Here is a 15,126-nt window from a genome sequence, read left to right as displayed (position 1 = left end):
GAGACAGCAAGTGAGAGTAAATACTAAACTTCCAGCTGAAATTGGGCATTAAACTGCTGGTATTTAGGGCATTGTAGATCCAGATCTTTTAAATACAAGATCCACCAGAGCTTTGTATTTAATAAACACACATTAAAGTTATAATCTAGAACCTCACCACAGAAAGAGAGCCAACTAGATTATTGCCCATTAAACTACTCAATTTACAGCCTTGCATCTCACACTGATAACAGCAATAACTAAAACGCAAAAGAGTATCCAGAGCGCACCAGAAAAGTCCTATATTTACTACAATATAAAACAAAAAAAAAAAACTTGTAAAAGTATCCAAATAACTACTCGTCATCCACTCGGTCCATATTGATTCCATTTGGCTGAGCTACAAATTCCAGATTGTGGTCAGTGGGTGTTAACCTAAAACAGTGCAGATGAGTCTGGGAGAGTGGTGGGAGAGATTATTAAATCTATCATATGGCAAGGAAGAAGTGGTGCTCTTTTATCGGCATCTGTAGTTTGTGACTGCAATCCCCTTTGACTTTCTGGGAATTGCAGTTCAACCACAAACTATTGGCACACAGTATGAATGATTTTTTTGGCTACTTCTGTGAGTAGCTTTTTTTAATCAAAATTAATACATACTTAGCTATGCTAATGCACTCTTGTGTCTCTTGCTTTGTGGATAAACATCTAAAAAAATATCACAACAAAATCTGATAAACAGTTTAACTAGAACACGTACAGAAGATTTAGTATAAAAACACTTAAAGCATTTTTGATTTTTTTGGGTAACAAAGGGATCCTGTTCCCTTTAAAGCATGTTATACAGTGCCTGTGCTGTGTATTTATGGCTCCCTGTATAACCACAAATACCTGGCTGATCCTGCCAGGTTCTGCTCTTTCCCCTGTAAACTGACCACGGTTTATCATGGCTCCTGAGCCCCAACACTGTGGTCAGTTTACGTGCCACCATCATCCTCAGCTCTCCTCTGTCCTCCTCTCACCCCTCCCTGCCCGTCAGCTCTGTCCACTCCTCAGCTCTCCCCTCCTGCTGCAATCATAACTATATTATAAACATGCCATCCCCTCTGTTAATAAACTATGTGTATCCCAGTGTCTTTGCTATATAAAAAAAAAAAATGATGTTAACTTCTACCTTACATCAGATCGTCGCCCGGCACTCACTCACGTGACTCTTCGGCTCCCTGCTTGTCTCCTCCCCTCCTCACGTCACGTCCCGCTATAGCTGTCAGCCGGGGAGAGGAGAAAGCCGAGGAGCCACGTGAGCACCAGGAGACGCTCTGATATAAGGTAGAAGTCAGCATCTTTTTATATAGCAAAGACACTAGGATATATAATGTTATTTAAACAGAGGGGATGGCATGATCATAATATAGTCGCTTAACAACCCCAAAATGCAACTGGGCTTTGGCCACGGGTCTGTGGCTCAGGACAGTAAATGCTGTTCATGGAGAAGACTGAGGAGGCCTTGTTTGTGTAAAATTATATATATATATATATATAAATATATATATATATACATACACACACACACACACACACACACACACACACACACACACACACACACACACACACTCTACAACCAATGTGTGAACCTCGTTCATTAAGATTTGTGGTCTCACTATGTGATGTATTCCCTGAAACTGGTTTGATGGATAATCCCACCTGTTGGACAAAAATGGTAATTAAAAGTAAAACATAATTTTAATCCAAACGTCCTCAAGTCACAACAAGAGTTCATGTTTTGCAAAAACCCAAATGTAGCTAACAGTGGAGCTCCCGGCAAACAGCTACATCAATTTCTAACACTTTAGCTGCCAAATAATTTGCAATTCTGCTCAGATCCAGCACTGCACCTTCTATAGAACCTCTCTGTCCCCAGCCTGCATACTGAACAATAAAAAAAAGCATAAAAGAGCAGGTTTCTGACCTAGGAAGCAGTATAGATTATCCAGGAAGTAGCAGAGGTATGTGCATCATAACAATGGCTAAGCAAAATTACAAATCCATGGGCAGGAAAACAACAATACATTACAAAAGTTTTAGCCACTTGTGAAACAATGATATAAAGTGAGGATGCTTTCAAGAATAATTAAATACTTATCAATTAACAACCTAAACAGTTAAACAAAAAAAAAAAAAAAAAAAAAAAACACACACCTTAAATCAAATCAATATTTGGTGTGCTTACCCTCTGCCTTTAAAAACATTGAATTACCTAGGTACACTTACAACCCACAGTTAATTGGTAGTTTTAGCAGTCTCAGTCACTTTGGTCTCGTCATGTAATTCCAGACAGGCTCAGTAATGTTGAGATGAGGGCTCTGTAGGGGGCATGCAATCTTTTCAAGGACTCCTAGTTCTTTTCATTGAAGATTGTTCTTTATGACATCGGCTGTATGTTTGGGGTCATTGTCCTGCTGCAGAATAAATATGGGGCCTATCAGATGCCTCTCTGATGATACTGCATGATGGAGAAGTATCTGCTCTTAATTTTTTAGAGCTGAGGAGGTCATTCATTCTGACCAAATCCCCAACTCTCATTTGCAGAATGCAGCTCCAAAGCTGAAAAAGGAACCTCCACCATGTTTCATTGTTGCCTGCAGACACTCATCCTTAACACCTCTCTCTCCAGGATTTTGGCAAACAAACCTCCTTCTAATACAGCCAAATGTTTTAAATTTGGATTTATGAGTCCAGAGCACATGCTGCCATTTTTCTTGAATTTTATGAGGTTTCCCACAGTTGATGCACTAAGTTTCCTTGGCTGACTATTTTGTTTTTGGTTCTCAAATGTTGCCCATTTCTTTGTGCTTCTCCAGGGAAGAGCTTGGACAGCACATCTGGAAACAGCTGTCTCTCTTGTAACATCTGCCTGTAAGAAACCTTGTTAGTGCAGGAAGACTAACCTGCGTCCTGCTGATGTACTCAGCCTTGCCACTGTGTAATACTTTTTTTTTTTTTTTTTTACACTGAACAGTCTTAAAGCGGAAGACCATAGATTTAACTGTTTCAAAAACAGTTACATTTTCAGCACGTGCCAGGAATGTAACGGTCACATTGGTTGTGCTCTCAACCAAACTCTCAAACCATCCAATGGCTGGTGTCTTAACTGATCACATGTGCAGCTTCATGGCAGTTGAAGATTAAACAGAGGCCAAGATGGCAGCTTCCTTAGCTGAAAAAGTTTGGAGGGTTTAGTTCCACTTTAAAGTGGTGTTCCGGCCGAAATTATACGTTTTAAATAAAAATACCCCTATAATACACAAGCTTAATGTATTCTAGTAAAGTTAGACTGTAAACTAAGGTCTGTTTTGTTAGTTTATAGCAGTAGTTTGTTATTTTATAAACTTACAGCAGGCTGTGGCCATCTTAAGTCTGGGCATCTGAAGCCAGACTGTATTTCTTCCTGGATCTCATCCTTGCAGATCTCGCACATGCTCAGTGCAGCACAAGCAGTGTAATAGGTTTCAGGTCAGGTTTCCATAGCAACGGCAGTGTCAGAGGAAGTTGCCGCCCCTTTCCAGAAGGCATTGCAAACAGGAAATGATGCGATGGGCCGCGGCAGTGGAAGTGAAAGTGAAAAATGAATACAGCAGATATACAGTAATTGCTGAGAAAATTTTTTTTTAAAATGTCCAATTCGTTTGCAGTGCACAGTTTAGTGAGGGATGCTGAAGAGTGGAACTCCACTTTAAGTGACCTCGGTGTGTTAGTAAAGCAAGGTTTTTTTCTCACACAATTAAATTTCTCCTACACAGCGGCTTATTTTTTATTTAAAAACCTATGCTGACAGTCTTTATTTTCCCCTTACCTTATAAAGCCAGCAATACACACCACAATCTCCCATCCAGGTCCCTCACGGTCACCACTTCCAGTGCTGGAGACTGCTAATACAGCACTGAGATGGTGCCCCGAGACCACCGTTCCCCTGCAGGCAGTGAAGTGGATGCCCGAAGAAGGACCTCAAGCATGAAGTGAATAGAAGAGGAGAAAGCTTGGGGCCAAAGTGTCATTTGACCGTGGCTAAGTAAAAAGGGGAATTTAAATAGGGCTTTTTTTCTTTTTCCATTAACACAGCAGTAAGTTAGAGGAAGGTGGTGTGGCATTGGGGTCATCTTTATCAGAGAGGGACTTTAATGATTGTATTTTTAACCTACATGTTATCTTGTTAATCATTAGCACCTCTTTGGTAAGATTATCTATTCGTGAACTGGATCATATACTGTACCTACAAAAGCCTTAACTGTGTGCAAGTGTACCTGGGAGAATTGATGTTGTTTTGCAAAGGTTGGCAAAGGGTGAACACACTATTATGTTTTTGTTCCTTTTTATACATTTTGTACATGGTTAATTGGTAAATAAAAATAATTAATTTCATTAATTTTTGAAAGCATCCTCATTTACAGCTTTCTTATACAAGTACCTAAAACTTTTCCACAGTACTGTACGTGTACATGTATCTGAACTGGGCATTTTGCCTGGAGATTCACCATAAAGCTTACTTGATGCAAGTGTTGCCATCACTGACCTCCTGCGACCACTGGCTGCCTTGCTTTTATGATTTGCACCTGCATTTCTTTTTTTAAATCCTTACTCAGAACTGAGTACTACTTTGTTTGGCTACTAAGACATTTCTGGAATTTTGAGTATATGTGAGCACCTCATACACTTGCCCTCTTACATGTGACAGTGCTGATTGGCCCAGGAGTATCACATGGTGACAGGGAAGCAATTCATAACCTATAACCATGTGTAAGTTTTAACAAGTTGGTTTGAACCTTACACAGTACTTTCTTTTCCAAATCCTGGCGGCCAGGTATAGTGGCAGGGGCAAGGAAAGGTAAGTATACACTGCTGGGGAGACACAAAGCTAAGATCGTTATCCTGGGCTAGGTTACATATGCTACAAGTCTGATGTCACAACTCCAAATTCCACCAAAACAAGGAGCTGTAAGAATAGGGAATCGCATTTTGTCAGGGAAAATGTAAAGACTGTTTTCATAGATACGATTGCCCATCAAATGGCTATAGTAATATTTTGCACTGTCTTTCTGTGACCTCACTTTATCATCAACTGCTTCCCAATATATCAACAGAAAAGAAATTTTTGAAAGCAAGAAGGTGCCTGTCCGAATTGCATGTGGTTTCTCCACCGCTCCTGCGTGAACCCAGGTTTGTCATAGAGATTTCAGCCTGGGTTCACACAGGAGCAGTGCGGGAAACCGCATGAGATTCAGAAAGGAATCGCACCGCAATCCTGTTCAAAATTTCACATGACTCTTTGCAGTGGGATTTGAGCCCATCCATTTTGTATTGATGCACATCACACCGCAAAGTATTGGTTTCCGGTATCGGGAGCATTTTTTTTTTCTTTAAAAATAGGATTTTTTAAAACAGCTTACCTGTAAAATCCTTTTCTTTCGAAGGACATCACGGGACACAGAGCCACAGTAATTACTGATGGGTTATATAGGTATCACTGGTGATTGGACACTGGCACACCCTATCAGGAAGTTCAACCCCCTATATAATCCCTCCCCCTTGCAGGGATACCTCAGTTTTGTAGCCAAGCAATATAGTGTATTAGAAGAGGGGCGGGACCTCTGTGTCCCGTGATGTCCTTCGAAAGAAAAGGATTTTACAGGTAAGCTGTTTTAAAAAATCCTATTTTCTTTCTCGAACATCACGGGACACAGAGCCACAGTAATTACTGATGGGATGTCCCAGAGCAATGCTACCTGAGGGGGGGGAACCACGACCAAGTAGGGTGCAATCAGACCTGAGGACCCTGTACCGATGCCTGCAGCACACTACGCCCAAAGGCGATATCCTCATGCCTTCTCACATCCACCTGATAGAATCTGGTGAATGTATGAACTGAAGACCAGGTTGCGGCCTTGCAGATTTGAGCCATAGAGGCCCGGTGATGCACTGCCCAAGAAGCACCAATAGCCCTTGTGGAATGTGCCCTGATCTGAAACGGAGGGATCTTCTTTTTGAAACCGTAAGCTTGAATGATCAACTGTCGAATCAATTTAGAAATGGTAGCTTTTGACGCTGCCTGTCCTCTATTGGGACCCTCTGGCAGCACAAACAAAACATCCGTCTTGCGGATCTGAGCAGTTGCCCATAGATAGGCCTTAACTGCTCTTACTACATCCAACGAATGTAGAGATCTCTCTTCCGGAGAACAGGGATCTGGAAAAAAGGAAGGTAGGACAATGTCTTGGTTTAAATGAAAATCAGAAACCACCTTCGGTAAAAAACTAGGATGAGGGCGTAGTACCACTCTATCCTTGTGTATAATCAAATAAGGCTCCTTACAGGAAACAGCTGCTAATTCTGATACTCTTCTAGCAGAAGAGATGGCCACCAGAAAAATTTACTTCCTTGTCAACAAGACCAAAGGAATCTGACTTATTGGTTCAAAAGGCTGTTTCTGTAACACAGCCAGGACCAAGTTCAAGTCCCAGGGGTTTAGGGGCGCTTTAACCGGAGGATTAAGACGCATCACCCCCTGCATAAAGTTTCGGACCAAAGAATGCGAAGCAAGTGGCCGCTGAAATAATACTGATAAAGCAGAGACCTGGCCCTTGATGGTACTCAAGGCCAGCTTCATCTCTAATCCTAATTGTAGAAAATCAAGAATTCTACCTATGACATATTTCCTGGGATGCCAACCTCTGGATTCACACCAGGTTATATAAGCTTTCCAGACTCTATGATAAATCATCCTGGAAGCTGGCTTCCTTGCATTAATCAAGGTAGATATGACAGGACCTGAGAGCCCACGACTCTTCAGAACGTGGGTCTCAATAGCCAAACCGTCAAATTTAGCGTTTGTAAGGCAGGATGGAACACTGGACCTTGAGATAACAGGTCTGGGCGTTCCGGTAGTGTCCACGGGGAACCTACTGTCATCCTTACTATTTCTGCATACCAAGTCCTTCTGGGCCAAGCGGGGGCCACCAGAAGTACCGACTTCCTTTCCTGCCTGATCCTGCGAAGGAGTCGTGGTAATAGCAGAATAGGCGGGAATGCGTAAATCAGTGAGAACCGATGCCACGGAATCACCAACGCATCCGTCCCGCATGCAAGAGGATCTTTTGTCCTTGCCACAAATCTGTCTATCTTTTTGTTGAATCGGGATGCAAAGAGATCTACATCTGGAACCCCCCATCTTTGGCATATGGCCCAAAAGACGTCGGGATGCAGAGACCATTCCCCTGGAAGTAACTGCTGGCGACTTAGATAGTCCGCCTGCCAATTCTCTATTCCCGGGATGAAAACTGCCGATATGCATGGCACATGCATCTCTGCCCAGGCTAAGATCTGGTTCACCTCCTTTTGAGCAGCTCGGCTCCGGGTGCCTCCCTGATGATTGACATAAGCCACTGCTGTGGCATTGTCGGACTGGATCCTGACCGGACAACCCTGTAGCCTGATAGTCCAGGCTTTTAGAGCTAGATGTATCGCCCTGATCTCCAGAATGTTGATGGGTAAGGTCCTCTCTGTCTTGGACCATACCCCTTGGACCGCAGCCTGTTCCAGAACTGCTCCCCAACCTGACAGACTGGCATCTGTTGTTACCACCGTCCAGGTAACCGGTAGAAAGGATTTCCCCTTCTGCAGGTTTTCGGGTATGAGCCACCAATTGAGGCTCTGACGCACTGCATGCGACAGGTGCATCGGAAAGTCTAATGCCTGAACTTTCTTGTTCCAGGTCGACAGATTACTGTGTTGCAGCATTCTTGAGTGAAACTGAGCATAGGGAACTGCTTCGAATGAAGACACCATCTTCCCTAGTAGCCTCATACAAAGGCGGACTGAGGGACCCTTCTTGGTCCTTACTGCCAGAATCAGCTCTCTTAAAGCAGCGATCTTTGCCTGGGGTAGAAATATTTTCTCCTGGCTTGTATGTATAATCAGACCTAAATATTCCAGTCTTCTTACTGGTTTTAGGAAAGACTTTTCTAAGTTGAGGATCCAACCCAGGTGTTCTAGATACCTGACTGTGGTCCTCAAGTTTCCATTCAAAGAGGCTACCGACCGGTCTATCAAGAGCAGGTCGTCTAGGTATGCTATGACAGGTATACCCTGAGCCCTTAATCTGGCCAGAGGAGGAGCCAAGATCTTTGTGAACACTCGAGGTGCAGTGGCTATCCCGAAAGGCAGAGCCACAAACTGGAAATGGCGCCCTCCTACCTCGAAGCGCAGAAACTTCTGATGAGCAGGAAAAATGGGCACATGCAGATATGCATCTCTGATGTCTATTGATGCCAGAAATTCTCCTCCCTGCAGGGTGGGAACTACTGTTCGAATTGATTCCATGCAGAAGGCTTGAATCCTTAGGAATCGGTTTAGATCCCTTAAGTCCAGAATGGGTCTGACATCCCCATTTGGCTTTTGGACCGTAAAAAGGTTGGAATAGAAGCCCAATCCCTGGTCCTTTGCGGGAACTATCATAATGACCTCCTGCGACAAAAGTCGCTCTAACGCTAGAAGGAGCGACTGCTTTTTCTCTGGGTCTCCGGGAACACTTGATCTGAAGAACCGAGGAGAGGGGAATTCCTGAAACTCCAGCTTGTACCCTAAGGTTACCGTGGAGATTACCCATCTGTCCTGGAAGTCCTCCTGCCAGAGCTCTGAGAACTGTCGCAGTCTTCCCCCCACTCGAGTGAGCGGGGGCGCCCCCTCATGCAGAGGTCTTAGTGTTTTGCCTAGTAGGCTTCTTTCCCCAGGACTTCTTTTGACCCTGGGGTTGACTCTTGTCTCTGGACCCCGATGGAGGCGGCCGTCGAGACTGCCTGGAGGCTGAAGCCCCCGGCGCTGGGGAAAGAGTCCGTTTGAAAGAGGGACGCTTACTCTTCTTCTTGACAGGTAAGAGAGTGCTTTTCCCACAAGAGATTCTCTTGATATAGTTATCCAAGTCCTCTCCAAACAACCTTGCACCACGAAATGGAAACCCAGCCAGTAGCTTCTTACATGGTGCTTCGGCTGACCAATTTTTCAACCATAGGATTCTACGTATATGCACCAACCCCAGTGAAAGACGGGAGGTTTGCACGACAGAATCTCTAATGGCGTCAACCACAAAGCATAAGGCCGCTGGAAGGTTAGCAAACCCCTGGGTCTGCTGTTCAGGTAATACTTTGATGACCTGCTTAACATGGTCTCTTAAGTATTGACAGACTCCAATCGCTGCTACTGCAGGTTGGGCCACTGATCCTGCTAAGGAGAAAACATCCTTCAATAGGGATTCCATCCTTTTATCTACAGGATCCCTGAGCATCTGAGCATTGTCTACAGGACAAGTCAGGCTATTATTTACAGAGGAAATGGCGGCATCAATAGCCGGTATTCCCCACATTTTAATAAACTTTTCTTCCATCGGATAAAGTGTTGAAAACTTTCTCGGCGGAAAAAAACGTTTGTCTGGGTGATCCCACTCAGAATAAATGAGCTTTTCAAGTAAAGTATGAACAGGAAAAGCATGTGCTGCTTGGAAAGGTTTCAGTGACCCCAAAGCAGAAGAGGATTCTTTAGCAGTTTCAGGTATAGGCAACTTAAATGTGGAGCGGACCAATCCAGTGAGGATCTGCACTAAGACTTTCTCCTCTTGGGAAGTCGCAGAGGGTCCCTCTCCACCCGATTCCTCCGAAGAGGAATCATCCGTCCCATCCCGATCCTCTGAAAGGGATTCATCTCCTTTATCCCAGAGGTCCTCTGTCTGAGGGCCCTGGGGAACAGAGGAAAGCCTAGTGCGTTTTCTTCCACTGAGTGAAGACGTAATCACGGCCATTAATCTTTCCTCTAGACCATTAATGGTTGAGGAAAAAACCTCTTGTGTAATATATACAGGGGCTGAAGTGCCAGAAGCAGGTGTAGCCCCTGACCCCGATGGCTCTCCCTGGCTAGCCGTCCCTGGCCCATCTTTAGGGGGGGGAGGATGCTGCCGACAGGGGGCCCTCAGAACCTGAACGAGATCCCCTAGTGTCTCTGGTTCCTGGGGTGCTAGAACCTCTTCTACCCATAGTGCAAAGCAACAAGGTGTGAGGTATACAAATGAACACTGCCCGCTGAGCGATGTAGTCTGGCTAAAAGCCTTGCTACCCAATGCTCAGTCTGGTGTTACTTTAGTAAATGCTGCCTAGGAGAATGCCTGTGTCCCACCTTACATGCGACCATCAGCTCTGTGTCTCTCAGAAGGCTGTGTGCACCTGTACAGAGTGCCTTTAATAGCCTGCAGCTGGCCTGAGTGGGAGTCTAAGCACCTGTGCTGACGTCCCGCCCCCTCCTCTACCGCCCCCCCCCCTCGAGTTTTGAAAAAAATGAGTGCTTCCCGCGCTGGCCGACTCTCCTGTCATGCTTCTGGAGAAAGGCTGGGGGAGGGGGAGGGGAGAGAGAGAGGCTGGTAGCAAGATCTGCCTAAACGGCTATCTTCAGAGATGGTGGTCATTAGGCCGCAGAGCCCAGGTGGTATAACCACTTTCTAGACCCCTGTGGCCCCTCTCTAGCCTGGGGGGGAACATTCAAACATGAGAAATCCCCCCTTCCATCTTACCTTGCAGCCGGCTTGAGACGCTGGGACATAAACAGCGATGAAAAAACACTGAGACAGACAGTCAGCATGTGCAGGTTTGTGCTCTTGGCAGCCCCCGGTGGTCACAATAGGCATAGCATGCATTTACCTTAAAGGAGAAAAGCCACTAGAACTCAAAAATTCTGTGGAATCTCCTCTTACCTTATCCACCTGCAGGGTGCTGTTTACACAGACCCAATCTTCACCTCTCACGGTGGGCTCCGTTTGAAAAAACCGTCAGAGACTGGGACCCCCTACGAATAGGGGGATCCAACAGTTCTGGGACCGTAAAGCACCTCGCCAGAAATTAGGAAGTTTAAAGCCATTTTCTGATCTGCGGGGTCCAGCTCTCTAAAAAGAGAAGCATTACGGGTAAAACCTCGTTTCTTCGGACACGAGGCCCGGGTACCATTCAATTCGGCCATGAAAAGACACTTTGAATGGATCCGGTTCGCCTGGCTTGCCCCAGTATAGGATCTTAGGATATTCCCTTTGGAGCTCAGCACAGGACATCTTTACACGTCCATCACCTAAGACACTGGCGTAAAAACTGAGGTATCCCTGCAAGGGGGAGGGATTATATAGGGGGTTGAACTTCCTGATAGGGTGTGCCAGTGTCCAATCACCAGTGATACCTATATAACCCATCAGTAATTACTGTGGCTCTGTGTCCCGTGATGTTCGAGAAAGAAAATCTTTTTTATTGAGTTTTCATTTTCATTCAAAACAGCACTAGCCCACGCAGGGGCCAAACATTATTTGCCCACACAGGGGCAAGTCTCATATTACAGCAACATACCGTATTTATGTACAACGCAACACATACTACTAAACTACTACCCCAATGTGGGGAGAGGTTCCAGTTCAGGGGGATCTGTGCTCAAACTGGTGTTAGCAGGATACTAGATCGGGAGCATTTTTACAAGTACGAGTACTCGTGAAAATTTTTGGTGTCGGCACAGATATCAGTGCATTCCTAATGTCTGTCATATACCAGAATTAAACCTCACTAGTGAATAAAAAAAGAATCAGTCATTGCATCTACTAGTTCTGGTAATGCTCTGAAATGTCAATATGGTCCGATTTCACTTTCTAACTAAAACATTTGCCAAAATCTGAAGTGAATCAAAGTTAAAAAAAAAATGTAAAATTACCTCTTTCATTATCCCAAATTTGTCATGCACAATCTCTTCAACGCTTTTAATTTTGCTGAGAGTAGCTTGATGCTTGAATAACATGTCTTCCCTGTCTCGTAAACTCTGCTCCCGTTTTTTCAACTGAAATGAATACTCATGCTGCGACATCCTTTCTTTCTACAGAAATACAAGTGCATTGTCATATGGCATTTGTAAAGCAAAGAAATCAAGTTTATAAAAAATTTTAATAAAAGTCTTTAAAAGCTGTTAAGCAATATACCACGATAGCCTTTAACACAAATAAATTATATACAATTATACAATATAGCATTAACAATCATTTTGCTATGAGCTTGAATCATTCTAGTTTGTTGCACATACAGCCCGATGTACAACAGAAGCTGGCATGCCTTCTACATAAACAGACCTGATGTACTTAATCTGCCAGATTCGTATATAGTGGCGGGTCCATAACACCAGCACATACACAACCGAAATGTTGTACTTTGTCAAACAAAAAGAGACCCACACTTAAATCACTACTACTTATAATACAAAAACTTAGCATTAGATTAGCCACCTATGCGCTACAAATGGAACTTTTGGAATATTCATAAGTAATGTTTTATTTTTACCAGATTATGACTTCATTTAAACCTGCTTTACAATACAACTCTTTTTAAATTTTGCTGGAAACAGATTTAAAGAAGAACAAGTATCATCACATTTTAAAAATACTTGTTGAATCTCCCAAGTGACCAAGTACATGTTGCACTTGATCCCATTTTGATACATGCTGCAGTTTCAGAGCTAGTGTGGTTAACAGCATGCCATTCCTCCCACCACCTCTGTTTGACCATGCTGCTCACATGGAGACAAATATTTAATGAGGTCTGACTAACCGTGATGGACTCTGCTGTAGATGAGCATTGTCACACAGCACAGCAGGGTCAGCTGGAATCATAACACAAGCACCTCGCTGACGTTATACAAACTATTCTGCCACAGTCATTGCAGCTTATGCTTACTAGCAGCTGGCTAGTGCACTCAGTATTTGATGTACCATTTCATATGTATGCGCACCATCTGTTTTTTAAACTGACTGAGTAGGTGCGACTTTAACATGAACCCTTACTGTATTACTTTCAAAAGCTTAGAAGATGGGGTGGGAGGGGAGGGGATTACCAAAACTAGAGCCGTCAGAATGTGGAGCAGCTGTGAATAGTAACCACCAATTAGCTTTTAACTTCAGCTTTATCACTTAAAGAGGAAGTTCCTTTCTTCTTCCCTGCAAAGTAAAGGCATAATGTGCTAGTATGCATCGCATACTAGCACATTATATGACACTTGCTTGCAAACGAAGCCTGCATTTCCCCATTGCAGGCCGCATCCATCTCCGCCCATATTCCTTCTGGGGCCGCGGATTCTGGCTCTGTGACTGGCCGGAGCCACGCGACGTCACTCCCGCGCATGCATGCAGAAGCCGCCAGTCACGGCACACTCGCCTGAAGAAATGGCATGGGCCTTCACAGTGCATGCGCCGATGACATCATCGGCACAGTAAACAGTAAATATCTCCTGAACGGCGCACGTTTAGGAGATATTTACAGCACCTATTAGGTAAGCCTTATTATAGGCACAACTTACAAAAGGAGGTTTACAACCTCTTTAAGCTTTGAAGATAAACGCTAGAAGCTCATTGGTTGCACAGCGTATGTGAAGTCTCAAAGGCCCTGCCACCTTAAAGCTGAACTCCATCCCTAAGAGCCACAAATGATATAGATCCATCTTATGTGCACCAAATGCTTTTGTTATTCCAGCTTTTACCTTGTAAAAGTAGCATGTGCGGTGTATTTAAACCCCAACAATGAACGTCTCTTATTTGCTCTCTTTTAGTCTAAAGCTCTAGGTAATTTTTTATTTTGGAGAGATACACACTATTACACATAACTTACCTGTTTTTGTATCACATCACCTCCAGACAGCTACTGCTGTTAAAAAGATTCCGTTCAATCCCCACTTCAGAGCTGCTGGATACTGATCTGAGTGACTGTGTATAGAAGCTGCTGGTACTAAGAAAAGTTGCACTATTTCCCCCCTGCCTTGATGAACTGAGATAGAGGAGATTCTGCTAGTCAACTGCTCCTCCATTCACAGAATGTGATGCATTGTGGAAGAATAGTAATATGCACAAACGTAATTGCTGTTAACCTTTAAACAACTCTAAAGGAGACAATGAACAGGAAATTTTGACCAGAAGCAGCCATAGACAGGTAATAGGATGCACATTCATTATAGATAACAAATGTGTTTGATGCTGTATCCCAAAATATAAATACATTTAAGCTTTATACCAAAACACTTATATGAAAGCCTGTTGTTACATCTGTTTGATACGTGTCCAAAATACCTGTCGATCATGTCAGAAGTTCAGAGTTGTCCTGTGTTCAGTGCTTACTTCCTGTAATATCCCAAAGACCGCCCTCCCAGTCCTTATCTTAGAACTATAGAATGATTACCCTTTATGTTATGTGAAGATGGGAGAGTGTTTGGGTCTGATTACTTTGGCAAAAAAAAACTTGGCAGGACTGAAAACACTCAATTTAAAAAAAAAAATACTGGGTTGTCAGCCTACAACAGGACTCGGTAGTGCATTTCAACAGGTATATTTCTGTATTTGCAGAGTCTTTAAAAGGGATAAACATAAGAAAATGGAAAACGGGTGTTTCCTACATGTTGGTTTTGGGTATAGTGATATACATGAAAAACGACTATAGGTTACCTGCAATTTCTGGTAGATTTCTGACAACTCTTCATAAATATCATGAACCTCCGAAGATAAAGTACTTGGGACCTTTAAGGAACTGTTGCGTGGTCTCCTCAGATTCAGTTTATTAGCAAGAGGGCTGTTAGTATCCAGAGATGGCTCAATACAAGTGTTGGCTACCAGATGAGAAGGCAATGTTACATCTGTAAAATAAACAACATAAAGACTCTCAAAGACAATCACTATAAAAAAATAAAAAGAAAGAAAAAAGAAGGAAGAAGAATATTACAAAGCATTATAAAGCTGTAACAATTGCATGGCATTTCACCAGTTTTAAAAATACTTTCACATATTTAAACAGATAAACCAGCGCACTTTAGAGGAAAAAAAAAAAAAAATTGAGGATTTTAGGAACACAACACTCAAACACTACACTTCTTTTACAACCACTGGAGAGAAATGTCAGATTTTAATTTGAAGCAGAACTCCAGATAAAGTTTATTTTGGCTAGTTCTGGATAGATTTGGAAAAGGTTACAAATCACAGCTGGCTGAAGAGAATCACATATCTTTGGCAATTAACGTGGTTAACATTTAAATGTTTAGCTGTAGAAAACC

The 15,126-nt window shown here is 43.3% G+C and overlaps 1 protein-coding gene across 1 annotated transcript in view; it reads right to left on the bottom strand.

Annotated features, from left to right (window-relative positions):
• CCDC138 (coiled-coil domain containing 138) overlaps positions 1-15,126 on the bottom strand; it is a 105,575-nt gene that overhangs the window by 69,591 nt on the left and 20,858 nt on the right. The window contains exons 5-6 of the mRNA XM_073614809.1: positions 14,525-14,712; positions 11,761-11,919 (exon numbers count right to left, since the gene is read on the bottom strand). Coding sequence (XP_073470910.1) covers positions 11,761-11,919; positions 14,525-14,712 — 347 coding nt within the window. The remainder of the gene's footprint in view (positions 1-11,760; positions 11,920-14,524; positions 14,713-15,126) is intronic.

The sequence above is a fragment of the Aquarana catesbeiana genome, linkage group LG02, assembly GCF_042186555.1.
Source record: "Aquarana catesbeiana isolate 2022-GZ linkage group LG02, ASM4218655v1, whole genome shotgun sequence".
NCBI lineage: Eukaryota > Metazoa > Chordata > Amphibia > Anura > Ranidae > Aquarana > Aquarana catesbeiana.
This window is presented reverse-complemented; position numbering and strand designations above follow the sequence as displayed.